The sequence below is a fragment of the Motacilla alba genome, chromosome 2, assembly GCF_015832195.1.
Source record: "Motacilla alba alba isolate MOTALB_02 chromosome 2, Motacilla_alba_V1.0_pri, whole genome shotgun sequence".
Lineage (NCBI taxonomy): Eukaryota > Metazoa > Chordata > Aves > Passeriformes > Motacillidae > Motacilla > Motacilla alba.
Genome location: NC_052017.1, coordinates 90,374,309 through 90,402,308, shown reverse-complemented (window position 1 = coordinate 90,402,308; position 28,000 = coordinate 90,374,309). Strand labels below are relative to the sequence as shown.

The 28,000-nt window shown below is 36.9% G+C and overlaps 1 protein-coding gene across 6 annotated transcripts in view; it reads right to left on the bottom strand.

Moving 5' to 3' along the window:
- Nucleotides 1-28,000, bottom strand: part of GABBR2 (gamma-aminobutyric acid type B receptor subunit 2) — a 456,379-nt gene that overhangs the window by 118,789 nt on the left and 309,590 nt on the right. For 5 of the 6 annotated variants that reach the window (XM_038127754.1, XM_038127759.1, XM_038127755.1 and 2 more), the window contains 2 exons: nucleotides 25,199-25,306; nucleotides 11,020-11,142 (listed from right to left, as the gene is read on the bottom strand). In XM_038127754.1, the coding sequence (XP_037983682.1) occupies nucleotides 11,020-11,142; nucleotides 25,199-25,306 (231 nt within the window). The remainder of the gene's footprint in view (nucleotides 1-11,019; nucleotides 11,143-25,198; nucleotides 25,307-28,000) is intronic. The other variant, XM_038127756.1, reaches the window with a different exon arrangement.

Below are 28,000 nucleotides of genomic sequence, written 5' to 3'. Positions count from 1 at the left end.
GTAATCCAGGAGAGCCAAACTCAGGAGCAAAATGACCCGTACTGCACAGCCATAAAGAGGATGGCTTTGTTCAGGGAAGCTCTTCCTCGGGCCCTCTGCCCACCAGCACGAAGTCTGGGTCAAGTCTGCAGCACTGTGCCATCTGCTTATTGCCTGTGTGTGTGTGTGTGCCCTGGCTGTCCAGCCAGCTCTCCCTGTCTCCCTGGGTGTGCTTACAAACAGAAGTGCTCCACGTGGCACTTCACCTCGAAGGAAAAGTACATCAGCTCCTATTAAGTTTGAGCAGCACTGAAGTGGTTTTATTGCAAAGCCAAGGTGCTCCTTTTGAGTGAGAGAGCATTGCTTCATAGTCAAGCACTGCATAAAGATCTTGTGGCAGGTTACTCGTGGCTTGCTTTTCCAAACTGATTATCATTGTCCTTAATCCTTTCCAGTACAATTTGCTGGCCAGAACTCAGGACATTCTAGGCAAATGATACGACCTACTATTACCTATAGTACAAGCTTGAGGCTTGCCTTCCCCATAAAGTTGCTTAGGATTGAAAGAATAGTTTTAAAGACGCTCTGGGATATCCAGATTGTATTTTTACAGTATCAGCCTATTTAAACATTTGAAGGAACAAGAGAATATTCTTCCCCCAAAGAAGTATTAATTACATTAGATAATCTTCTATCCAAAATAGCTATTTTAATGGAGAATTCTCTATTTTCAGAGATGTCTGGTGGAAAGATTTTATTGGTCTCTACTGCAGCCTTAGGATATTCGTGGAGTAATTAATTATGGTTCTTTTTATCCATATCGGCATTTGTTTTTGGGCATAAGCATTAAAGTCTGTCTTTCTTATACACTGGTGGTTTCTTTCAGAAAACAAGAGAGGTGCTACAATGCTAGAAAGGGTTGAACATGGAGTACCCAGGATAAAATGCAGCAAGGAAGATTAATCAGTTCCTAGACTGTTTTCTGAAAGTTTTTCCTCATCAGGTTTTGGTGACTGATGGAGAGAAGTGTTTTCTTGTCTTTTTTCACTTTTGATATTAACAACTCAAATAACTGAAAAAAAAGAGCAAAAAAATTCCTGTCTGGCTTATGAAGCCTGTAAATCTTGACACTCAATATGAAGTTTAAGTGAAAATGTGTCCTGAGATCTCACAGAGACTTATCTCTGAAAGAAGAAGGTAAGCATGTGATGAAAACAGCTTCTATGACCTTGCTAATGCAGTAGTGCTTAACAAATGCTGAAATATCCTAAAGCCAGCTACGTTTCTATTTGGTAGACAGTTCCTAACTGCCAAAATATCAGCGTTGTCCGATACCAACAATGTAGTCTTATGAAGGAGCATAAAATCAGGGTTAAGTTTGGCTCTGGCTTCAGTTTTCAGAGAGAAATCTGAATGATTGTATCCTATGTATTTGAAGTTTAAAATGAAGAAGTGCCACTGGGTCTATAATATACTGAGCCTCCTCAGTGAATCAACAAAACTGTCACAGTGCCTTCTGTGTGAAGCAGCCAGGTAGCCCTGACAGATAATGTGTCTGCTGCTTTTAATGATGGTTAGGTATGAATCACTCCCTGGTTGTCCCGCCCGTGTGTATGCACTGACTTGTTGGGGTTGGATATCTGACATCTGATTTCCTTTCCTCCAACAGACTCATTCACAGAGGACTAGGGATTATGCCTTAAAATCCCAAAGGGGGAACAATAGTCTGTATTTCCAAAAGCAGTTGAAAGGATGGGTCCTGTTGGGTACCTCTGGCAGCAGAGCCCTCAGAAGTGGAGCAGCTACTGCAAAGTAACAGTGACAGGCTAGACATGTGACTACATAACAGCAGCACAAGTAACAATAGTTATATAACAAAACCCCTCCACTATGATGCTTCCATATTCCAGAATAATACTTCCACTCCGTAAGATCTGCAGAAGCACATATATAGTTCGGTAAGAACCATAGCTCCATACTAAAATCGGTTTTGCCCAACAGCTCAACCATGAAAATACCCAGACAAAAATACTGAGGTTAATTGAGACTAAAAATGTCAGGAGTGTAGCTGAGTGGGCCATATGATGACAAGGGGAATTTGATTTCTGTAGCTGTAATGCTACTGTAAAAACAGTAGAACTACTTATACATTTTCTCAGAGTCATAATTAGTTCATGGAAATGTTCTGGGAATCGCTTTGACAGTCAAGTCCAAAATTCTGTTCAATGGTGTGCAACAGTGAAAAATAATACACTAAATATATGGAAGAGGATGAATAATAGATAAAACACATTACACAGATCTTCTAAAATATGCAATATTAGTCATCCTAACTAAAAAGGATGCTTTAGAGTTTCCATGTCACATGAAAAAGAGCTTAATAAGATTGGGACTATCTACCAAAGAGAAAAGAGGAAAATAAGGTTGTAAACACAGATGCATAGTAATGATTGGTGCTGCCAAAGGAAACGTGGAAGACTCAATTCTCTTCTTTTTCCCTAAAAGAAAAATAATGTATGTTCAATGAGACTGAAAAGCATTGTTTCCAAAACTGAGAAAGGAAGTTCTTCACACAGTGTCTAGCTAGCAATTACTCTGATCTGTACAAAGTTTGCAAGAGTCAAAACCCCCTGACATTTATGAGAGTAACAAAAATGTTCAATTAGTGAGAGTATAAGAGCTATGAGTTATACACAACTGCTCATTTCAAGTTAGTACTCATTATGAATCACAGCTGAAATTTTCAAGCGTGACAGATGAACTTTCAGATGCGTACTACACATTTCTGGCACCCACCTCTGGAAGTATTTGGGCCAATCATTGTTTTAAATGAGGTGGTGGACAAGAGGAGTTACAAGTCTGGTCAATGATAGTGGTTCCTACATTCCTAAGGTGGGAATATTATAGGTACTGTTGTTTTGGGAGGCAGAACTAAAATTGGAATTGTTTATTGAAGAGGAATAAGTACCAGCAAGCCTCATCTTGTTAAGTAGCTGTTGTTAAGCAGCAGCCATTCATCCTGCCATTTTAGAACTGACCCTGCCCTATTTCCTTATTTTTGCCAATTTGATACATGTTTCCATGGGAACAGAAGCAGGACTAGCCACCAGCTGAGTCAATCTCAGCTGCTGGCTCCCAGCTCTCACGTTTTGTTCTGTTTCCTTGGAAACTGATGTCAAATGAAAGAGAGAAGTAAACCAGCTTTTATTTTTTTAGTATTTACTCTTTCTTTGGACCTGTGCTAGATCCTCTGGGCTCGTAGAAGGCTTACAGATGACTTTATGGCCATTCAGCTTCCTTCTCTCTGGAGCATCTGCCAGCTACCAGAGTGTCCCAGCAGATGCAAGCAAGGGCTCTCAGTTTCAGCTACTCCTGGCAGGCCACCTGCTGAGAGCTACAATGGCACGGTTTGAAATCAGGTTACAGAATTCAGGAGACATTTGGCACCCACAGTCTGTAATATTTCAAATTGGAAGGAAAAAATTAAATTTATTTAAAAAATAGTAGGGGAAACAGATGGGCGTAACGATACACAGAGAACAAATTGACTAACAAGCTCTGACCTGCTTTAGGCTGAACACCCGCAGAAAATACTTCAGCCAATTAAATTCTTCATTTCACATCCCACATTGAACAAAGTTCTCTCTAATCTGGCTGTTAGCTGACTGAACAGCACAAAGTAAACAAAACCCCATAAACACATCTGTTTATGCATATATACATATGCAGAAAGAGAAAAGAACGTGATCCGATTTTTTCAAAACATCAAAGAATTTACAAAAATCTGCTTGAGTGCATGAATTTGAACCAGACACCTTCACCAATTCCACACCTATGTTATTCCCATGTTATCATGTGAATACTAACACCCCTCCCCCCCCAGCCCGCCCACACTCCTCTGTGTATAATTTTGGACTTAAGTATTTTCCAGTCCTTCCAACAGCAGTGTTATTAATGCAAATGGATATTAAAGAAAGATATCTACATCTGTGCAGCCAAATTCAAATTTTCACATAACTTTCATAAAAAAAATGTAAGGATAAAGCAATTTTAAAAGACAAAAGTCTTTCCTAAGGAAATGTTTTATACTTGATGACCACAGCTTTTAGTTAACTAGTCCATCAGGGTATAGCACTACACTCACCTTGGACTTTCATACATTATATATGCCATCCTTCCTGAATATTCTTCACATCCCATCTCAGTTATTTTCGCACAACTCTCACTTACCATTGACCTTGAATTACTATTGTGAGTAACTTTTAGAATTGTATATCTATATATAGTTAAATTCATGTACAGCCCAAGTAACAGCTCAGTAGTATTAATTTCTTCAGGTTCTTAGAGCAGTCCCACAGAAAAGACAATCAGATACCCAGGAACAATATTGATTCCTCCAGTCCTGTTATACCTACATCCATCTATTGAGGATATACTCAACATATCTCAGTGCTCAGAGAGCTGTGTCAAGCCAGCTAACGTGATTTTGTTCTGGGTTAGTTATTTAAATGAAAACTTTGGGCAGTTATAATTGTTTTAAGCCAGGCTTTTCTGTCTTATTCAGAAAGATGTAAGATGTACTCAATTTATTTAATCTATTTATGGGTTTCCTCTAGCTGAACTTAAATCTATAATTCTACCTTCCTCTGTATCAGAAAGAGTTTACATCACAAGCAAGACAACATTTATTTTTACTGCTGCAGATGCAATAAGGAAAGAGCATTTCACTTCATGTTAAGCTTTGCAATGTCTGTCCCAAATTCTTCACAGTCAGCCCTCATTCATATTTTCTGAAATAACTTGATATAACCTCTTCCACTGAACAATACAGATACCAGCACAAAGAGTGGACTTGTCCTGAAGGCCTCTACTGGTTACATGCCTCCTTACTAGAAAATGAGCTTTTATTTATTTCTCAGTTCTGTTTCCTTATTCTAAAGAACTTCATACCCATTTGAGGGCTTCTCTCTTATTCTGTGTCTATTCCCTTTCTGTGAGAGCCTTTGATGAAATAAATTGATGAGTCCTTTTTGAGACCTAGCTGGCTGTGTCAGCTTCTATTCATGTCTGCTGGCTTCTTCAAAGGACTTCACTAAGTTTTTATGACTTGTTCCTTCACAAGTGTGGTGTCGACTACTCTTCAGCATAGCATATCAATTTCTAATCCTACTCCTGATTATAATTTTTATAATTTGGCCCACTACATTAACTTACAAATTTAAGGTTTCTACTTTGTCTTGAAAACATGGCAAGATAATTGCAATATTTTGCTCAGATATCAAAGCAGTTCTGAGCTAATGATTACATACTGTTGTCAGTAGTTTGACAATTATTCTTTTGAATTGCTATAGAAAACCTGGGAGAATAGAATCTTCTCCATTGATTTATTTCTGATCAGTTTCCCTATTCCTACCAGCAACTCCAGCCTCTCCTCAGTGAGTTCATCAAAAGGGTTCTAGCACAGCAATCTCCACAAATTCTTCCATTAAGAATTTTGCTGAACAAAGCAGCAAATCAATCATTTAATCATTCCACATAGCCTTATTTTCTGCAAGTAATGATCTTCTATTCTGCTTAAATATTATTCCCAAGATTCCATAGCAAACTTGCTGCTACCAGTATTTACAGAAAGATTTATTATTCTTTTTTCATTCATTGTAAGATGCTTTTTTAGACTGCTTTATTTTCTTCTACATTTAACTTATCAGACATTATGATCCTGTGTATTTTCCCCATTTGAATATAATTTTATTTTTTTGAAGGAGTTCTTCCTACTGTTTTGTCACGCTGAGTCTTTTCTTTTTCAAGTCTTAGTTGATATGTGGCATGAATTTACTCTGTGGCTCACATATGGAGTTCTCAGTACTCTCTAAACCAACTGTAAAGATTTAACTCTCTACATTTACTCTTTAGCCTCTCTTTAAGACACTTCCTTAAATAAATGTCTATCTGCTTTCTGAAAATGGTCTACAGATCTTTTTTGTTTGTTGCTTCTTCAAAGCTATCAAAACTAAGAACAATTTATTTGTAGCTATAGAAAACTCTTTCAGATATCAAGACTTTGGAATGGATTCTGTGTCCTATTCAGAATATAATCAAGGGTTAAGTCTCTGTCTGTGGGTTTTCTAATCTACAAATTAGTTAGCCTGAGCAGCACATTTTTTTTGGTTTATGTTTTTGAGTCCCTCAACATACCAGTCAAAGCTGAACTTCTGGCTTTTTGTGTAGTAATATGTGTCTGGCAGCATTGTTATACACTTGTAATACATAGGAATTGTGTCTCACTGAAATTATTAATTTGGTAATATGAATTGACTTTTCTTTAACATACTGCACTACTCTGACACTGGCATGGCCTACTAATCTTTCCTGCATATTGGTATTTTGGTTATTACACCATCCTCATATAAGGTCTCCTCATATTGGTTTCTGCATTTTACATTTATATCAGTGCTAGAAGCTCAAATAGGATTGAGCTCTCATTGATCTCTTTTTCTCTTCTGTGTCTTCTAAAATGGCATCTTTATTCAGATTTTTTTTCTCTATTTCATGTTCATTACCATTCCAGGACAAATTAGGGTGAAACCTTAAATATTGGTATTCTAGATGCCAGAATGAAGTTTATTTTTAAATCTTGATGATGCTATCATAAGAATGCATAAGAGGAAACATCAGAGAAATAACTACTTAATTGGTACTAAAACATCAAGGAATACAAAGGCTGCTGCCCTGGATAAATGTTTTAAAATTTTCAAGAAATATTGGCATCCATTATATAAGATACTACTTTCATTGAATCTAACACGATAGATATTTTTACCTTGGGAATTACAAAAGGTAGTCCATTTCCCCTACAAGTTATTATTTATTAAACATTATCACTGTCTACCTTCCAAGGCCACAGAGATCCAATCTGTTTCACAGATATTTGTGTTGGGAGAAGATAAGCCAGTCAGAGGCTTTCAAGCTGAACTCTAGAGTAAAAGAGTTACTACACCAGAGAATGACAGAATATTCTGAGTTGGAAGGGACCTAAAAGGATCACTGAGTCCAGCTCTTAAGTGAATGGACCATACAGGGACTGAGCACACGGCCTTGGCATTATCAGTGCCGTGCTCTGACTAGCTGAGCTAATTGTGAGCAAGAGGTGAGTGTGAGTGCATGTGTACACATGGACCCTCTCAACTGTACTAACTACATGATTGAATTATGATATGGCTGTAGCACAGACTACACTTTCTAAAGGATTTTGCTATTTCAGACTGTGGTTTCATTCCAACATAGCTGAGCAACTGAAATTAGAGGGAGCTGGTTTCCTAAGTGTTCTTTTCTTGTGGTTGGATTATCTTCAGATAAGAGTGAAGCTCCCCTGTAGCAAGTAATTTAAAATATCCGTTTTTAGACAAAGGGATAAACTCACTGTGTGGCCCTTCTCTTAGAGGAGACACTACCAGAACCTCCCTCCACACAGCTGGCTGTTGACAGCAAGTATGTCATGGTTCTATTTCCTTAAGAGCTGTATCTGCTCAAATTTGTCAGATTTGACTGAAACAGGCAAAGTTTGTTAGGCAGCAGTAAAAACATCATACCCTGGCACATAAACATTGCCTTCTTAAGAAAGCAGATCAAAAAGCAAACAATGGTAGAGCCTTGCAAATCTCTTCTACAGCAGCATCCACAGAAGCACCATAGTTCTTCATGGGCAGCTCAGCCAGTGAGACAGTGAAGGAAGGATGCACTCCAGTTCACATGACTGGGAGAAACAGCCTGGCAGGGACCTAGCTCAGATCTGAGCAAAATCATTTTGATTATGACAAAAAAGGTGAATCATGATGAGAAAAGCAAATTCCTGGTTCAGCCTAGGAAGAAATTAGGAAAAAATGTGATTGGTCTCTCCACTGGTCTGAAAAATTAGCAAAAGGAGAAATGTTACAGGCAGGGAAACTAGGAAAACAGATAAGTAGAGGTAACATTATGAATTAATTCCCCTTTTTTTCTTTTTTTTTACACTGCTGCTTGAATATTAGAAGCTCTTTGTGTCATCAAATGCTTTCTACAGCACTCTTAGGAAAAGTACATAAGGATACCACTACGGTTCTTCTGCAGATCACTGTACAGTTAGGAAAGTTTTAATATTGTCCCTGCCTTGGTCTTTAGCCTCTTTTTTTTTTTTTATCCAGCAACTTTATTATCCATATGCCATAAACTACTTCCTCTGCTGATGACTGGAGGATCTGGATGCTTTATGGGTCAGTCATTAAAACTTTTAATGTGGTGTCCTATGGCAGCCACAGATGTGCTTTTCCTAAGGAAACCATACCTGTAGGGTCAGGAGGCCAGAAATTTGGCTGAAAACTGAGAGATCCAATATTCCATAGGACTTCTGCCTTCTGTAACGGCCAGAGAGTCTCTAAAAATGCCTTCACTTCCCTTTGTATTTTTAGATTTGGACTACCTAACCTCAGCTTATAAGGCATGGATTGCTCGGACTTAGCAAGCAACTCCAGAAAGGAGCCTGGATTTTAAAGCTCTGGGTTTAAGAACTCTTTTAAAAAGTTCTTGATAATTTACTGCTGTTGCTTCATTAAAACGAACTATTTTGTGAATAACAGCAAACAGCACAGGACATTACCAGTCTTTTAGGCTTCTTGTCCTGGTTCCTTTGATTCATGTGCTTATGAAGACACAGCTAACAGAGGGTCACCCGACAGAAGCCAAATGCAGAGCTATCACGTAGGAAGCTGATGAGTATTCATAAACAGAGCTCAAATGGTTCATTAGCTAGAATGACTGATTGCATTCATAACTTTGGAGCCTACATTTAGTTTAATCTTTATCACTTGGATTAGCATTAACAGCCAGAAATAATCCCTTTAAAATTATTTCGCAGAATCAAGTGGGACAAGAAATATCCACTACAAAATATTCCTGAAATAAAACAGAAACTTGCCACCAGTAGTGTTTACTATGTGGCAAGTATTTTTCAAACACAGAAAAGATAATATGTGCTCAATCAAACTCAACTAAAGAATTCACTATTACACTTTAGCAGTCTAAAAATTAAAAAATACCATAACAACAACAATAATAATTATAACAGCAAAGACAATTGTCATTTACTTTTACACAGGATTTTTTGAGACCTGAAGAGGTGTGCTTCAGGAAAGTAAATTGCAGTTCACCTCACTGTTTTTATAGTAACATATTTTATGCACATACAGTAGTTTAATGACTACATTTGCTAGCATGATACTTTTATTTCCTTCCCACCCCAAATCCATTAGCTTAAAAAATATGCTGCACAACTTACAGTAATAGCTAAGAGCTCTAACAGTAAGTTCAAGTCAATTCTATGCTGAGGGATCAAAATATCAAACATTGTCATGTGTGCATTCAGTGTCCCTTTGCATGGGCTTATATAATTCCAGGAGAATTTCAGTTCTTATGCAAAGTTCAGGCAGCTGATGTGCAGCCCTGTGGTTTGGAAAGCGCCAAATGTGGAAAAAACACACAAAATTTTTAGCATTATATATTAGATGATCAAAGAATATACACTGAAAAGTTCAGATGGAAATTGCAATCATTTAAAACTACAGTAAACATTATTTTTTAGATATATGGTACTTATGGTTTAACTTCACAGTGATTGCTGCTGTCTGTGGACATTATACTCAAGTGAATCTAATAAGACTAGATATCAGGATCTTTAGTTTAAACCAAAGTAAAAAGTAAAATTCCTTCTATCTGAGATTATATTAATTGGATTTTGTGACTATTTGTCATAATATGTTTGGGTTCAGATGAGCAGAGAAAATGTCAACAGTGCTGACAACTGAAATATCACTTACAACACATTTGGAGCAAAATGAAATAAGCAAGGTTCTCAACAAGCTGCTATGGCTTTGAGCTATACACACATAGACCAGAAGTGTCTCCAGCAGACAAATTTCAGCTACATTTTCTACTTTTTATTGACAACTGTATTAGCTGGGAAGTCTTTCAAACTCTAGGGAATGACTGAGACAAATCTTTTCAGATTCTAAAATGATTTTTTCAAAGAAATCCCTTGCAGTTTAAGAGGCATTGTTCTAGGGTATCTTCTACAAATTGTACTAAAAAGTGAAATCTTCTCCTAATAAAATTCCAGAGCTGCACTGCAAAGTAAGAACAAAGTAAAAGCAGTGGACTGAAATGCTATATAATTTCTTGCAAATGTTAACATCAGAAGAGAAAACAACTGTTCTTTTTCTTACTGATTGCCAAGTATAGGAGAAGAGAGTAACACTTCTATATTGTCCTCATATAATCTAGTTTTCAGATATCACCAGTTTCCATGTTGGAGACAATAAACTCTTGAACAATGCACATCTACATACAGATAGATGGTTTTTTTCCTAGGTATAAAATGTTGCTGCCATGTTTCTTGCTGTCAGTTTGTCCAGAAAGCTCTACCTCCGCTCCACTTCTAGAAACCAACCAGAGTATTGGAAAGTGTGTACAGCTGGCATTCAGCTATTACCTCCTGCCTATCAAAATTGCTCATGTGACCTTTCTGGGAATACCATTAAGAGAGGAACAATCAGTATGGGTGCACGCACATAAAATTACTGCAAATAAATATAGCAGCAGGTAACATAACTCCTGACCATCTCCACAAAGAATGCAGTCTAAGCAGTGACCTCTCCTGCACTTATCTTGAATGAGCTCTTACTGAAATTCACTAATGGGTTCTGATAATCTATTATTTATTGCAACAGACTCTAATAGAGAGTCTTAGCAGAGGACTCTCCTGTGTTTACAACTCTTGCAAATAAAATGTCTCACAAGTGACAGAAATGTGGCACTTGCAACTACATACACAATTTCTTTTGGTTGCAGTTCTTTCTTTTCTATTTGGTTTTGAAAACCGGAACCCTTCCTCCCCCAAAATACACAGCTTGACTTGCTTTTATTTTACCTAATACGTCTTTAGCTTAATCTTATGAAAAGCTGTAGATACTGATATGCAGCCATTAGTATTACTTGGGCTTGAGGACGTACCTCCATGTTATACTTTTCCACTGTCCTCCTCAAAGGATCCACAACCTGCCAGCAAATCAGGATGCAAAGATCAATCAGTAGCATCCCTCCAACTATCCCCAGTAGCTTCTGGTCTTTAATGATCTGGAGAGACAAAAAAAAAAAAAGAAAAAAGAAGTAGGGAGATTCCCATGAGCCACAGATAGACCCTATACAGCTTTGTTCCTATATAGGGAGAAATACACAGGTTGCTAATAGTAAAGGTTTTAACAATGAACAAAGAAAAGAAATATAGAAAGATGAAAGCAAGACAAGTTATTTTAGTTAATTTCATGGTTATTAGAAGTATCTGAAGTGCTTTCCCACTTCTAAAAAGACTTTGGGAAGACTCTCAAACTTTTATATTGAAATCCAGGTTTACTATTAACTCCTGGAAAATGAGAAAAATATATTCTAGGGAGCCACTACTGTGTTTATACATGCAAATGTGGAAAAAATGTTCATCGGCCTTTTAGAGTAGAAGGCATTGAGGTAGTTTTCACTAAGATATAGTGCTCACTCTTTCATAACTTTCTTGGATGTGGAAAATGCAGAAGCTATCAAAAGTTTATTTTGGAGTTTTTTTGTGTTTAATATTTGCCTCTGTTACCCAGGGAGCAGGAAGGAATGATGTATTTTTTCCATATTACAAAGGTCAGAGGCTTTAATGCACATCTAGGGTAAAACATGCTTTTAATATTGCTTGGGGTTTAGGTTCAAAAATGAAAAACAAGAGTTGCTGATAAAAATAAAAATCCAAACCATGTATTGGAGTATTTTATAACTGCATGCAATCACTATGTAATTTCTATTGTTGTACACACAGAAAAAATACACTGCAACTGCATTATTTCAGTTGAAAAGTTATAATCGTGTTGAAATATCAGGCTTAAATTAATTTTTATTTCAGTGTTCTTGAGTCCATGGTCATGTTTTCTTAATTAATATCTACCTCTATTATTAAGAACACTCGTCCAATAATCAGAAGTTATTGCTAAATTGCTTTAACATGGACAAATACACATCTTTTTTTTTCCAAGTTTCCATTCTGGGAAACAGTTGACTTAATCCAAATGAAATATTCAAAAATATTAAGCCTGAGAAGCTTAAGAAAGTTGTGATTATTTCAGTTCAATTTGATGAAATTATTAGGATTTCAAAAATGCATTAAAAAGCCAGAAGTGTCAGCTAATCTTAATAGAGGCAAGGTTAGTATTCCTGCGTAGAATAAATTGTATTTGCATTACATTCTTATCAAGCTGAAGGAAATGATGAAAATGACAAAAATTTGAAATAATGTATAAAGAACTTTAGAAAGTCTGGTTTTCATATTGCTTGGTGTTATATCTTTTCTATTTTGAAAGATGGGCAACATTGCGCACCACTTTTTGTTAATCTGCTGGTTTATTTTATAGATAATTTGGAATAAACTAAGAGTAAAATAAAGGCTAGAAATCAGAATGAGCTAAAGGACTCGATACAATGTTTTCATTTCCTGGGACCAGTTATGTAAATCCATGTAGCTACCACTGCCATAAAGCAATGGAAAGTGATGCTTTCCACAGGCTTGTGGCAGCAAGGAAGCAGCACACCATCTCAGAATTCTGAGACAGCACAGGCATGTCTGGAGAGAGCAGGTGAAAGGGGAGGCTGCAGCTTTCATGGTGATATGTCTTGCTACTGGATGATTTGGCAAGGAGGATTTTGCAAGGAAAAGGTGCCTTGGTGAGCTGTGCAGGGGGAGGAAGACTGTTGAAATGTGTTTCTTCATAAAGCTAAAATGAAAGCAGGTATTAAGCAAAGATTCTCAGACACAGCTTGGTCCCTTGTCTTCTTTGGGAAAACAGAACTATGTCTGACCTTTTGGTGTTTATCAAGTGGCAATCAGAGCTGAAAAGGAACAGGTTAACCTTTGTTTAAAAAGCCCATGTGTTTTTTAATCTCTTTTGTAATGCCTGTAAACTGGCCTTGAGTGAAACATACCTAGTACTGCTCCTAGTATGAGTGGAGACATGGAAGAAAAAACAATGGGGAGTCAAGTCCATAGAGAATTTGTATTTAGATGAAATGTTGACACCTTAACTCAAAATTATTTTCCTTCCTCTTAAATGGCTAGGGAATTTATTGTATTGGCATATTTTAGGTGGTCTTCCTTTTTAACTGATGTAGTTTGTTTTACTGAAGTTGGCTGTTGAGCAATTACATGTCTAGCCTTTCTCAGTAGCCAGCGGGCAGGGACAAAAGCCTTTAAAAGACAATTCATCCCACCTATCCTGGGGTCAGCAAAATTAGTGTTCTGAAACATGTCCCTCCCTTCCTCACTCCCTGCCCCCCAAAGGTGGTGAAGACAATTAACTTCAGCTAAAAATATGCATTTTAATAATAATATTGCATACTATGCATTTGACAAACTAAAAGCTATGTGAAAGCATCTTGCCAGAAATGTCTCCCTCTGCTCTTTTAAGCCAAAAAGGTTCCTTGAAAAAAAACCCTAAAATATCTTATCTTTTAAATGGAAATTGTGCACATTTTACTTAGGATAGGTAAGCAGCCCAATGTCCTCCATATTTGTATGAGCTATCTTCATATTGAAAGTAAGGTTGCATTGGATTCAGATTTGCCACCCCCTGGTAATATTAATCAATCTGGTACAGCAATGCCAGAAGGAAAAGAGTGAAAGGATATTATTAAAATCAGTAATACTGACAATCCACTCACAGAATCAAAATAAATAACTCCCTATTCATGCTCACATTGCTAATGTTATCACATCACTTCTCCTTGCTCTTGTACATCTTTCACTTGTACCTTACACTACTGCAGATCAGTACTTTAGTTTGGTAACCTTTTTTTGGACAGGTAGTTATTAGAAAAAGATAAGAGTAGAGATACAGCAAACAGTTGAGTTCTTCCTTGGATACCTCTTGGAGTAATTTTTCCTGCATTACTCTGCCCTTTTCTGGACAGAAGGGGAGTTGTATAACAGCAGCTGTCACTGGCAGCAGGTATTATTCATCCCTTACTTCTGCCAGACAGCCAGGAGGAAGGCAGGCAAAAGAAAGCCCATAAGATAACCTAAGTGACCTACACCAGCATGGTGAGCTCTGTAAAACACCCTGGTGCTGGTGCTGCTGCAGGGCAAGAGGGCTGAATGCAGGGCACCTGGGGCTGTCTCCCACACCCATCATAGCACTGCTCTGTCCTTGGCAAAAGCACTGCTGGAATACAGCTCAGAAGCAGAACTCTCCACCAGAATGCTAGCTTTCAGAACAAAACACCGAGGTTCAATTATTTTTCACTTCAGCCAGTTATTAGCAGCTTGGCCTAAAAGAGATTTGTCCTGAGAAATGCCACTGGTATATCACTAACAGCACTTCTAAAAGGCTTGCTGCTCTCCCCTTCTACCTGCAGGAAGCCCAGCTTTCCCTCTCCCCAGCCATCATTCCCACCCACTAGAACTCTTTAAGCTCAGTACATTCCCTCCTCGGGAATCACCAGATGCACTGAAGGAGTCTTGACTCAGATCTTGCAAATCCAACAAATTCTCTGTCTGACAAAAGAAAGTAATGAGCTAGGGAGGCTCCTTACAATCAAAAATGTAATTTTTCTTTAAGAGGAAGGTTCTCGTTTTTTTTCTTTTCATTTCCCTCTAGCAAATAGTAAATCAGCCTTTGGAGAAATACATGGTAGCTAATAAAATCCATTTATGCAAGTGCTCCTGAATCCTTGCTGCAGCCAAGCTCTCACACAGCAGCATCTGTGAGTCATATTTTGTACCATCTGTGATTGGATAGGTGAATCTGTCTCATCCTGGCAGATCTGCACACTGTTATAAATGCCATTGCCACCAGTCTGGACTATGTATCTGGATATGAAGCGATCTGTCCTCAAAACAAATTCACTCAGAACAAAAGCTGGTAGGCCATTTTCTTCTCAGCAACATCACTGTACGGGAAAATCAAAATTATTCTGAAAACTCACAACCATGAAGACAGATCAAAGTCCTTACTCTCCACAGACTTTGCTGTCTGATCACAGGAGATATAAAATCTGCCTGAAGCTCTGGGATAAAGTTTCTGCTCATGGAAGCTCTTGAGGATTTTCTAGAACTATCACAGGCTGTACCACCTGCCACGGTAACTTCAACTGTCCATTTGGTTATTATTGCATAAACCTTTTGTGGGGCTTTTTCATTTTCTTTCTAAAGCATATCCATTGTGCCCTGGATGACCACATCAACCACCAGTTTGTGGGATTACCTGGAAATTTGGTAATCAACAGTAACTAAACACTAGGTTTGTTTTTTATAATTACGGCTAGGGAAAACTTTCTGTGATTTCTTATCTTACTAGAAACCAATTCTGAAAATGTTCAGAATGTTCATAGATCTTAAAGCTGTACTCCATTCTAAACCATGAAGAAAAAGTCTTACATATGAAGACAAATCTCCAGGATGAAGCATTAGTTTTGTACTCTGATTTCCACAAACAGCTTTCCAGCATGACTGAAGAGTTAATTAACTCCTGTCTTTTCTTCAGAGTTAGTTTCCTTATTACCAGATCACCTCCATTTGTCAGAATAAAATATCTTTAAACTTAAAGCTATATTAGCTAAATCTTTGCAGTTTGTTTGTTTGTTGGGTTTTTAATTGAATTGATAGAAACAGAGAAACGCTGGAAGTGCTTTTGCATTTATTCATAGGTTTTGATATAAATATATAGATATATATTTTTTTCTTTTCCATTTAAAATGTAGGATCTTTTTTGCTTAAGAAGGAAATTCTGGTTTCTCTTATGTAGATCAACCCTGTCTAGTCTAGCTGACAGAGTAGTCCCTTGCCTTCTGGCACTAGCTGGATAAACACTTAATGTTATTAATTAACTTTTTTTTTTCAGTTGTCTCTTCCCCAGGCTCCTGGGATGGAATCTGTAGAGAGAAACTCTCTTTAAAGGATCCCTCTGTGAAGCTTCCTAGACCTTATTCAATTAAAAGAATATCTCTGACATCAATTACAAAAGCCCTCAGAAATCTGAAAACAAATATTCTTCTCCCTGATACATACAGAAATCCTGCTGATCAGAGCCCCCCCTCTGAACTGGAGGGGAAAGAAAGAAAATAGAGTTTGCAGGGAAAAAAACCTGCGAATTCTGTGAGCTTGCAAAAGGGACCATAAAACCACTCATGAACTTGCCTTCAGGATACTCTCTCCACTGCATAAACTTTTCATTTCTCTTAGTTTGGCTCAGGGACACCTTTGGCTTGCTCCCCTACATTAAGTGGGTTGGCTCAAGTGGGATGGTGCCAGGAGGTTGGGGATGCAAAGTCAGTGGTGGGTGGGTGAACTTTACCCTATGTGGGCTGAGGGAGATTCTATCTTAGAGTTATTAAAGCCATTAATATTTTAGTGAACTATACTATAATAAAGTCTTAATTTCTATTGTGTAATGGAATGAGGAAAAAGGACTATTGAAAACACATTATGCATTGTTCCCAGTAACTCCACAATGTTTTTTTCAACAGCTATTATGAGTACTTCCTATAATAGATTGTATGATTAGTATTGGTAATGCCTCAAGTTGCAATTACATTAGTTTTAATGAGTGAATGCTAACGTTGTAATTTTAAGGATTTTGACCAGTAAGTCACAGGGAGTAAAAAGCTAAGTTTTATTCTCTTAGAGGTATTTTGACTGATTTGATAGAAGACTTTTATATCTACTTATAAATTAAAAAAAAAAAAAACAAAACCCCAACATTCCTGTTTCCAGTGAGGATCTACTGTGACACCTGTAGTCTAAGAACTTGGTGACTACCTTTCAGCATAGTGGAGTGCATGGTTCTCCTGACAATAAAGGACAATTAGACATGATCAAAAAGCTTGGCTTTGAGAATTAAATAGCTACAGTCAGTAGCCTGCTAAAGCATGTATTTCTAAAATGTGTCTTCTTTGGTGACTCCTGTTTAGGAGAATTGCACCGTTGGGCAGACTCACTCCCAGTCATGCTACTGCAAATGTGGATGTTATGCCCTACTGCCAGGAGAAGAAATCAATTGGAAGATACCTTTCCTCTTTTCCAACTCATATAAAAAAAAAGTAGGTATATCCTAGTGGAGATGCTCCCTAGGGGAAGCAAAAGATAGAAACTTTTCTGAGGTTAGAGATGGAGAGAGATTAGGTGATGGGTTAAAAAAAGGTATAAAAATCCTCAGTTTTGAAAGCCTGAGCCTCAGTTATGAATACAAAGCACTAGAGAATTGGAGAGGTGTTTTTTTTTCCTAACGTTGCTAATCCACCCATAATGAGCACACAATTTGTTTTTCAATATAAATCTATATTGAAAAATTACTATTTTTCACAAAACTATTTTGAAAGGACAAAAATAAGAAACATGTTAGTCTAAAAATGGCACTAAGAAATCCAACTTGACAGCATTAGAACCAATCATTCTTGCTGGTGTTCTGGAGAAGAGTCTTAGAAAAAACCCTCCACGTTGTGTTAACTTCTGCTCACAACCATAAGTAAAGCAAGATGTGCTGCCTTGAGAAACCTGCATATCCCACCAACACAGCAGGTCAAATTCACCTTTGAGAGAAATGCTCTTGTTGAGCTCAAGAACACAGGGACCACAAATGTAAAGGACTTTCCATGAGAGGTGTGAATTCCCATCTTTGGAGTTGAAAGGAACCCAAACCTTCAGGGAAAAAAAAAACGGTGCATGAAAGATTTGATCGTTCAGGAAGAAATATTCTGATTTTGTTTGATATAACATTAAAGCACCTAGACTTTAATATTTTCCTTAATGAAAAATTCTCTGGGAAAGCATACTTCATCATTACCAAATAGCTGGGAACATCAATGCGCTTGATTACATTTACAATCCAATTTCAAGCTATTCAGGAATAAATTGCCTCATACTGTATAGCAACATGTTCTTTATTTCTCTGTCATCCAATAGTCTCATAATACATAGAAATTATGGTTGTAGCACCATTTATGAGCACTTACATTTCACATAGAGTTTTCGTTGTCTTTGTCACTACTGAGGTTTACCCTGATCAAGCTGTACCATGCAGAAATTTCCATACCTAAATTACTCCAAAAGCAGATTTTTCTCCTAGATGTACAGTTCATTAGCTCAGCTTCTTTCTGTGACATGAGCTTGAGATTTAGCTCCACATTCCATATTTATATGAATGTAAATTTTTGAAATATGATTCCTGTTGTTCCTTGGTTGGCATTTTTGGCTGATCAGCTCTTATGAAAACCAGGATGCTTATTTTACATCTAAGTTTGGATTCTAAGATTACACTATTTTTAAAGCTTTGGACTTAAAATTTTTAGTTGTAGCTATTTGGGGAAAAAACTCAAAATAATTTCGTTTCCACTGATATCACTTTAGGAAATACTGTATCTGTTTATTAATAAACCATAAGCCATACCTGAATAATTTACACTATCCTGTAAGTATCAGAGATTACTTGGTCCAGTGGTAAATATTCATAATGAAAAAGAAAATCCTAAACATAAGCAAATTTCAAACTGTCTTCTTTCTTACTCTCAAAGACTAAACAATAACACTGAATATTTCTTTAGGTATCCATATGCTGGTTCATTTTCAGCAGATGGTCCCTAATAGATTGTTGTACTGTTGGTATGGTTACCCAAAGCAAATTTTTGGATCTTGACACATCTCCTCTCCAGACTTATGATCTCTCATGTATATTTAGTAGAATACAAGTGTATCCTAGGGGAAATCCATCATGTAACTTCTTGTTATACACACAAAAAGCTCTAGCAAGATTTTTTTTTTTAAATCCTGGAAAAAATATAAACACTGACAATCTGAAAACTGACCTGGAAAAATACTTTATAAAACAGAATTTACAGAAAGGACTGATGAGATAACACAAACTACCTTTATGCTAATTCAGAACTATATCTACATAGGATTTAAGTGAAGAAATGAGAAGTGGCCTATGAGGTTCTGACCTAAACCCTATGTCAACATAATGTGAAGAACTTTGCTTCATCTATTTTTAAAAGACTAAGATAATGGGTAACTTTTTTTAATCCTCTTCAGGATTTTAGTGAGGAAAAAACATAGATTTTAATAAATTCTAAATTCCATAAGTGGCTTGAAAAACTTACAGGAAAGTTTATAGCAAGAGATTATATTAATTCTATAAACTGCCTCACAGAGGTTTCCAAGTGAGGGATGGGGATAGCAATCAACACAAGCTGAGAAGAAAAGGCAGCAGCACATGAACCCATAACTGTGTAGCCTCCAGCTGCTTTCTTCCCTCTATTTCCCCTGCCCAGGGACACTGTGCAATCACAGGTCCTGGCAGCTTCCCTGCAGCTGGCACCATGCAGGGCAGGAGGACATAGCCAGCTGCTGTCCACCCCGACCTGGGAGATGAGGACTGGGCACTGCTCAGAGTAGCCCATGTACCCTGATCCCCAGAAAGAGCCTGGATGGTTTCTTACCCCTCCCAGTTTTCTATACACCTGTTTTTGAACCATTAAATGTACAAGTTATGGAGGTGGGGTGGCCAGATTTGTTAAAAAATGGAGTGTGAAGGCAATGAGCTAAAATGCCTGAGAATTCCTGCCCTGCTTCACTCAGGTAATAGATTTGCTTCTCAGAAAGAAAGAAACAGAAGAATAAATTCTAAAAAAATATGCTCACAGAGATTTCTACTGTGTAACAAATAATTCTGGAAAGTAATTATTTTTCTTCATTTGGCACTTAACTGTCTTATACATGAGACCACCTTTCTCAGAACTCATACTGCCTTTTTCATTATGCATACTTTCTAGTTTAAGTGAAAAGATGGTAACATAAAACTCTCTCTTTTACTGCACAGTCCTATTCCATGCTCAGAGCCGACTCACTATGTTTGTTTCATGACAGCGGCATTTTGTAGGAAGCCAAGGCTTCACTGGTGTCCTAATAATTCACACAGGGGAAGAAATGTGCATTGTAGAGATCCTAGCAAGCTGTAGTTTTTCAATTATTGACTTTTCAGCCACAACATAAAACTTTTAACGTTTCCATGAGCCCATTCTTCATAAAGAAAATGGAAAGAGGATTCAATTATAGAGAGAGCTGCACGCATCAGCAAGAGGAGGCTTTACATCTCTGCACACCTCATCAGCTTAAGCTAGAAGAGTCACTAGAAGCTATCAGGATCTGTACAACTGCATAACAGGAAGACAAGGCACATATTTTGCCTGTAGGTTTTATAGATACACAGTAATAGAAAGAAGAATGGTGAAATTCCAAAATCCTGTGTTCAGATTTTATGCTCTGCCCAAACTTCTTGTGAAAGCATTTTGGCCAGTCCTAATTTCAAGTTTTTTCTTGTCTCTTTCTCCACTCTCATTCCTGCTTTCCTTTCCTTGACTACATCCCTACTTTACAGGCCTCCCATTCTGCCTCTAAATTTCAATCTTAATCTATTTTTAAACCAGACCTAGTCCTTCAATTCCAGTTTGCCACTTAAATACCATACTCAGCCTCAGCATTCCATCATGCTCAGCTTTCTTGATCACTTCTTACATATCTTCCTGCCTTTGCTGTCTTTGAAATTTCGTTTCCAAGGGGATTTTAATCCAAATTCAGTTTCCCTCTTCAATATCTTCTCCCAGTATATAATCCCAAGATTTTCCTATATTTTTTTCATCTGGACAGGCTTCTCTCTTGAAGTAATTGGCAGGAAACCTGATTTCTCCTCTTCAGTCTCTTTCCTGCTCCCAGTCTCTTGGCCCTGAAGTTCTCTTGCACTGCCAGCCTCCCTTCCCCATCCTACTGTCAAAAACATATTCTGTGCAATCTCCTACCCATCTTTGCAAGGCATGAAGAGCTCAGCTCTCTTCAGTACTCTTACAAGGACCTAGCAGGCCAAATGGATGACAATAAGTTTGCCAGATGGCAGCCTGATAGGCAGGCATAGCTGAGTCAGGTTAGACTGATAAGTCATTTTTGTCTGTTGTGATTAGTTGCAGCTTCCTTTCCCTTTGATATTACCAATACAGAGAAAAGCTTATGTGAAGGAGTAGAATAATGTTGTTAAAACTATAGCAGCACAAACCTCAAGAAAAGAGGCTGCTCTACATCCCTTTTGTCATTATATTCTGTATTTATCTTGTAACAACTTTGTCAACATAAAGACATATGCCACCAGAAATCTACAGCAGTAAGTAATAACTGAGTACAATGATAATATTTTCAGTGAAAACTGAAGATAAAACATCCCTTCTCTGATGCCACAGTTGAAGAATTAAGTCCAAATAAATAAAGACAGAGTGTACTCTGTTATGGGTAAGACAAGCTTGTCATGGCAGCATCAACTGAGATGTATTTTACTTTCAAATACAACAAATGCAACAAGGCAACATTGTGACCTTGATCATCTTCATGCTTTAGTGTAGCCATCTACAAATGGCCAAATGCTTGTTTTTGTAGGGGCAGAATTTATCACATTTATGGAGGCTTTAAATATCACTGCTTTGAATTTTTTACTATTCTGGTATTCATCAAAAGTGCATGGGCTTTATTTGGCATTCAGGAGTTGTGCAGGAGCAGTCACTGTGCGGGAGTGCTTCAATACCCCTGAAAACCCAAAACAGGGCAGATCCCACCAAAATAGATTCTCATCCTTCTAGATTTTCCAGAAGGGTTTGCTCTGTAAATGGTTCAGCTAGCTAAAGCTTCTCCAGGACACCACATGCTCTCCTGCCACTGATATTCTCCTCTCTCTCCTCTTATCCACTGCCAGCCCTCCTGCTGCTAAGGGAAACAAAAAAACCAGTCCTCACCTCTCTCTGAGCAGAACACATTCTGCAGCCCAAAACAACAGAAAGGAAATGTATGAAAACCAGAATTGCACCTCAATTATAACTGTTACAGTTATTTTTAATACTAATTCTATTTCACTTTCCATTATCTCCGCTAACCTCTTCAAAACTCAAAAATAATTTATTTCCCCCTACTGATTTTGTCATTTCCATTTGACAAAAATTGATCCCCTTGCACCCCTCTGTTTCCAGCTAAAACTAATGCATTTTTAATTTGCTTCCTTTGAGCCCTAGCAAGATCAAAGATGGTGACAGAGCTCTGGGAATTTTGCAAAATTTGTCCTTAGTAGTCTTATAACAGAATGAGTATATTCTGAAATGTATTGTTTATTAATTTCCAGAAACATTAGAGTGGATATATAAAAGGGTGAAAATAAAATAGGCTTTTGAAAGCTTTATAAACAGCAGTTAATGAGAACCTTCAACTAATTCAAGATACTCTAACTCACTAAGTTTCACTTTCCACTACATTCATATGGAGCGTATTATTATTACTATTTAAATTCTGTATATTTCCTCACACTGAGACAGATATCCACTAATCCCTTCAAAAAGCCACATTTTATACCAAAGTGTACAATAAATGTACAGAAGCTTGCCCTATCTGATGAAGATAAACAGATTTACTCATCATATTCTCTCCCTTACTTAACACCCACTATCAAGAAATGCATTAACCAGTATTACCCACAGTCACACAGAGATTCTTTGACCCTGTGAAGAAATTTCACTGTTGGCAAATATTTTCCTGATGAAAATATCGAGGATGACAGGCAAAGGTTGTATGCCTAAACGTCATACAGATTTTACTGTCATATACAGGTAGTAACTGAAGTGATCACAAATGGATAAGATCCACACTACTTAAATAATTTTGGAACGTTGTACTTCTCTGATTGCAATGCCAGTCAGCTCTGTCATGGCACAACTAATTCAGAAAACATTATTGTGATTTTTTCATGTGGCACTACCTTTGTGTATTTGCCAATATAAACACTGTTTGCAAAAATTTCTACTTTCTGTGCATCTATAGAAAGAAAATACTTTGGCTGTAAACTCCATCTGCAGAAAATGGAAATGTCATTCTTGCAAGACATAAGTACAGAATGCCATGTTTTTCAGTTGACTCCTAAGAACACTTTCATCTATCCTGGCAAACCAAAGACAGAAAATATACGACTAGTAAACACTTATCTGGATAGTTGATTTGTTTTACATAAAGAAAACTGTTGTACTTCATGATTCATACTTATGATTTGGAGTGAGATATCTAAATAAAGAATTCTTTAAAGTTTACGGAACAAAATGTGTTATTGACTTAATTCCAGAATACTGAGGAAGGTAGCCTAATAGCCTTGGTGTTTCCAGTATCACTCAGAGCAAAGCAGCTCATTGGTCATCATCCAGATGTCTGAAAGTTTATCTCCCTTATACTGGTCAGTATCTTTTTAACTGATCTTAAATAATTTTAATAACAGCTATGCATAATAAATTGCAATTTGCAGTTGATGATGAGCCCCTTGAAGAACAGGGGCAATAAAGAATTTGAGGATTATGTTTAATTAACAGACAGTGCAATTTAATATTGAGTAGCAACTTGCAGACCTAAATTGTAATGTTTAAAAGAAAAAAGAAGCAAAAACTCAGTGACAGTCCATTGCAGTACCTGTTCACTCCTATCTGAAATAGTATGTATTGGAGAAATTACAAAATTCTGAGGATAATGAAGGTCATGAAGTAAATGCTTTTATGTGTTAGACTGTCGTGTCTTGTGTAACTTCACTAATTTAAAAAGATTTGTACCAATAGGTAAAAAAATATTTGCAATGTAAAATTTCAGTTCTCGGGAAGGTAAAATCCTGGCTCATCTCTGTTAAAAAACTGTAATATAGGAATTATAAGATCCTTGAAAAAAATGAAGAAAAAAATTATAAAAGAGTCTGGTAGTATAAACTGATGTGTTAGAGTGGGCTCTTTGCACACGTGCAAAAAGGGGAGGGTTTCCATTTCACTCCACCCAGGGCATCCTGGTTTTGGTATAGAACTTATTTATAAGTTTAATTAGTTTGAAGATATTTTGTATTTACTCATCATTTTTTACAATGAATGATAATGAAGTGGAGCAAACCTGACATGACAGAATAGGAGGTGGAAGTACTAAGTGGATGTGTTGTGCTGCCAGAGTAATAGATCCAGTTCCAGACACAGCATGTAATTCCTTAATAACCTCAGACATAAATCTTCTTAGAAACTGAGTTAACTCTCTCCCTGTCTATCTAAAGTCCATTCCTTCTAAGGGAATGATATATCCTATTGTGACAGACTCCCTACATATTGAAATTGTGGAAAAATAACGTAGTGGTAACAAAATAAAAATTAACAACAGAGAACTTAAAAAAAAAAAGGAATCTGACAAGACTTTGGAACATTCTTCTACTAATTTGGTTATATATAACTCTTTATTGGTTATCAGAATAAAACTGTTATGAAGCACATAGGAACTGCACTTGGCACTTCTGCTCATTCTACAAAAATATTAATTTTCTTTTTCTCTTTCATGAACATTTCTCCTAATGTTTTTACGAGCAAAATGTTTTCTACTCTGTGTTTTTCCAATTTTTTAATAAAATCATCTCATAAAAAGTACTTCATGTATGAAAAGAAGCTTAATGGGAAAAATATCATGTAGAGCTGCACTGCTCCTAAACTGAGCCTAATCCTTTACAGAAAATGTGCTGTGCCAAAAATGACAGAGACAAATATTGTGGTACAATTCTGACCAGTCTTAGAGTAAACTTATGCAATTTCAATATTAATTGAAATTAATATTGAAATTGCAATATTAATTTGCAATTAATAATTAATTCCTATTAATTATTAATTAGGAAGCTATAAGCAGCACTTACTCTTGCCTCCTCCTACCAATCCATGAGAAATCCTCAGGTAATACCCATGTCTTAGACAGATAGAATCAGAAAACATTTAATAAAACAAATCTACCTGAAGGAGACTTCTGGATGCTGAAGCAACACACTAAGAGGGAGCAGAGATCTAAATTAACTTTTACATTTTACAGCCAACTCCACTGTCCATCTCTTATTATAAAGACTGGAGGGCTGATGCTTGATTCCAACTCTGAGAGACTAAACAAGAAATCAAAAAGCCCTAATATCAAACTATTCAGGATCTTTGGATGTGACACATGAACAGATAGCACGGCTATGGCCATCCAGGAAAGGTATGAAAACAATTAGAAAATTGTATTTGCAGGGCAACAAAAAAAGAGTCGTTTTCCCCTCACCTTTTTCTTCATTTTCACATTTTTGAAAATTGCATGGACTCTCCACGTTTTTGCAAACATTGCTCCAAATGCAGTTGTGTATCCCACTGTAAGAATCCATGTTCGGACCTAAAAATGTATATACATTAAAAGAAAAAAAAAGGACAAAGTTACTTATATAGCATAATTTCAGACAACTTTTTTATCAAGACCCTGAGGAAAAAAATATCTGAAGAACTTGAAAAAACTTGATATTTAGTAATTTCTCATTCATTGCTTACTTGCTTTTTTACTCATCTGTCCATTCCCTCCCTAACTGAAACAAATCTAGATGCTGAATTAACTACCTCTTTCATTTAGAAACCCATAAATCTCTTAAAATATTTTGGGGTTTTTTGGGGTTTTTTGAGGGTTTTTTTTGTGTTCGTTGCAGATAGATGAAAGAACTAGTGGAGAAACTCAAGAGACAGACTATAAAAAGCACTTAGGGAACTAATATTAACAGCAACATTTTAAACAGAAATGAGCAGAGAAATAGAGATGCAATTCAGACTAAATAAGAAAAGATTGTATACTATGTGAGATACACATCACTCAGTGAAAAACCTGAGCATTCTGGAAAGATAAGAACAACAGATTTCAAATTATCCTATGAGAGAAAATGGCAAAACAGGAACATAGTTTTGGTCAGCAAGCCTCAGGAACAATACCCAAGTCAATGACAATACCTGCAAATGTGGCCTAAGAAAAAGGAGGGGGTGAGCTTGCACAGAGCAATGGTATAATAGGACCTGAGCTCGCCACAGCTTTGAAACATACAGAACAGAAGATTTTAAGCCTAAAATAGAATTTCTGTCTTTAGCGTAAGAAAGAGACTAAGTTGGTGGGTTTGTTTTTTTTGGTTTTTTTTTTTGGTTTTTTTTGTTTTTTTTTCCTTTTTCCTCTTAATAAAAAATCTTCAAATTGACCAAGCAGGACAGAACATAGATTTAAAAAACCTTTTTCTGCAATTTCTCCCCTGCCCATAGCATCTTGTACACAGGCCCTCCTCGTTTTTGGACTTGCTTTGAGCCAGGACAGTGATCTGCTGAGTTGCAGTAAGCTCTGCACAGCCCTCTCTAATTCCCAGGAAGTTTCTGTTTTCATTACCATGCAGGTTTGGCTGTTTGAAAGCTTTTTTCCCTGAACAGGTCATTTTCTTCCCAAAGATGGATCAGTGACTACAAGGCATAGCAGGTAGAAGACCATGCGAGAGGCACAGCATGGAACTGGAAGCCAATAGTTGAATCTGAGAGCCTGAGAAACCACAAGGAGGAGGAATAATCTCATTCTCCTTTTAGAGACTTCACATGCACCAGCCCATAAAAAGCGAGTACCAACTCATAAAACTGCACAAAATTGAACAAAGAAGTAAAAAACCAAAGTACTCTACCTTGCAGATGAAAAAACTGGGAGAGAGACAATGGCTAAATACAGGGAAAGGAAAGCTAGAAAAAGGGAAAGTCAGCCTTCTTTTAGCCATGTTGACCATGGATGGTTGGCCAGCAGAGCTGTTTTGTGATATAAAAAAACCAATCTGATTTAGAGAAGCGAGGATGTTCTAGGAAAGTATTTGGGAAGTATTCTCTAGAGAACCTAAAGGCAATGCTTTTCATTAGAAACCAGCTTAGTTTCACATCTAACTTCTGGAGAGTTTGGGATTTGTAATTAGTAATTTCAGGATATGCATATTGATGAGAAACTAGGCATTCTAATAAGATGCAAAACTTGACATCTAAGATAAACCTGAGGAATAACCTAAATATTTAGTATCTAAATACATGCTATTTTCTGCCTTTCCAAACTTTTCCAGAATTTCCATTTTTGTATTCACAACATGAACTTTTTACACGAAATTTTCTGTGGAAAACAAACTCTGATTTTTAATAGTGTTTATTGACTAGGTATAAAGGCAGGGAAAAATATATATACTCATTCAAAAACTATTGATAAAGCAATAAAATTACTGCAGTTCCTTAAAATAAAAAAATAGGACACACGTGGTCAAAAATAATGAATTAGTAAGAGAAAAGTGGTTCTTCACTATGAGAGTTGTGAGGCACTAGAAGAAGGTTGCCCAAAGTTGTGGATGTCCCATCTCTGGAAGTGTTTAAGGCCAGGTTGGATTTGGCTTTGAGCAGCCTGGTCTAATGGGTGGCATCCTTGCCCACGGCCGTGGCGTTGAAACTAGATGATATTTAATGTACCTTCTGACCCAAGCCATTCTAGGATTCTATGAAAAGTGCACACAGCACCATGAGTCTTAATGTTAGAAAATATTCTGATTGTGCATAGAAGACTGTTTGGATATTTGTATGTATATATTAATGACTTAGTGGCATCTAATGTTGTGGTTTATCTGTTGCATCGTCGATAATGACCCTGAATGTAGAGTTGACTCATTGCTGGGTAGTCTTGCTATTAATAAAACCAGCAAAACAATTGTGATTAGATTCAAACTACAGGAGTTTTGCCACTTTGTGACATTCTTGAATGTGATATTTAAAATGAAACCCCTAAACAAACAAGCAAAAAATAGGAAAAAAAAGAATAGATATTTAGGCAAGCAAAGCATTATTTTTAACTTCATTATTTTTCAAGTCTTTGCTGATTAGCCACTATCCTGCATTATACTTCAGTAAAACCAGTTAGATCAACTCTGATGGATTCAAAAAATACATTTCATATCATTGTGTTCATACTAGCCAGTTACATTTCTTTTGATTTCACATCAATAACCATACTTAGCATTCAATCCTTCTGCTACTATTAATAAGTATTCAG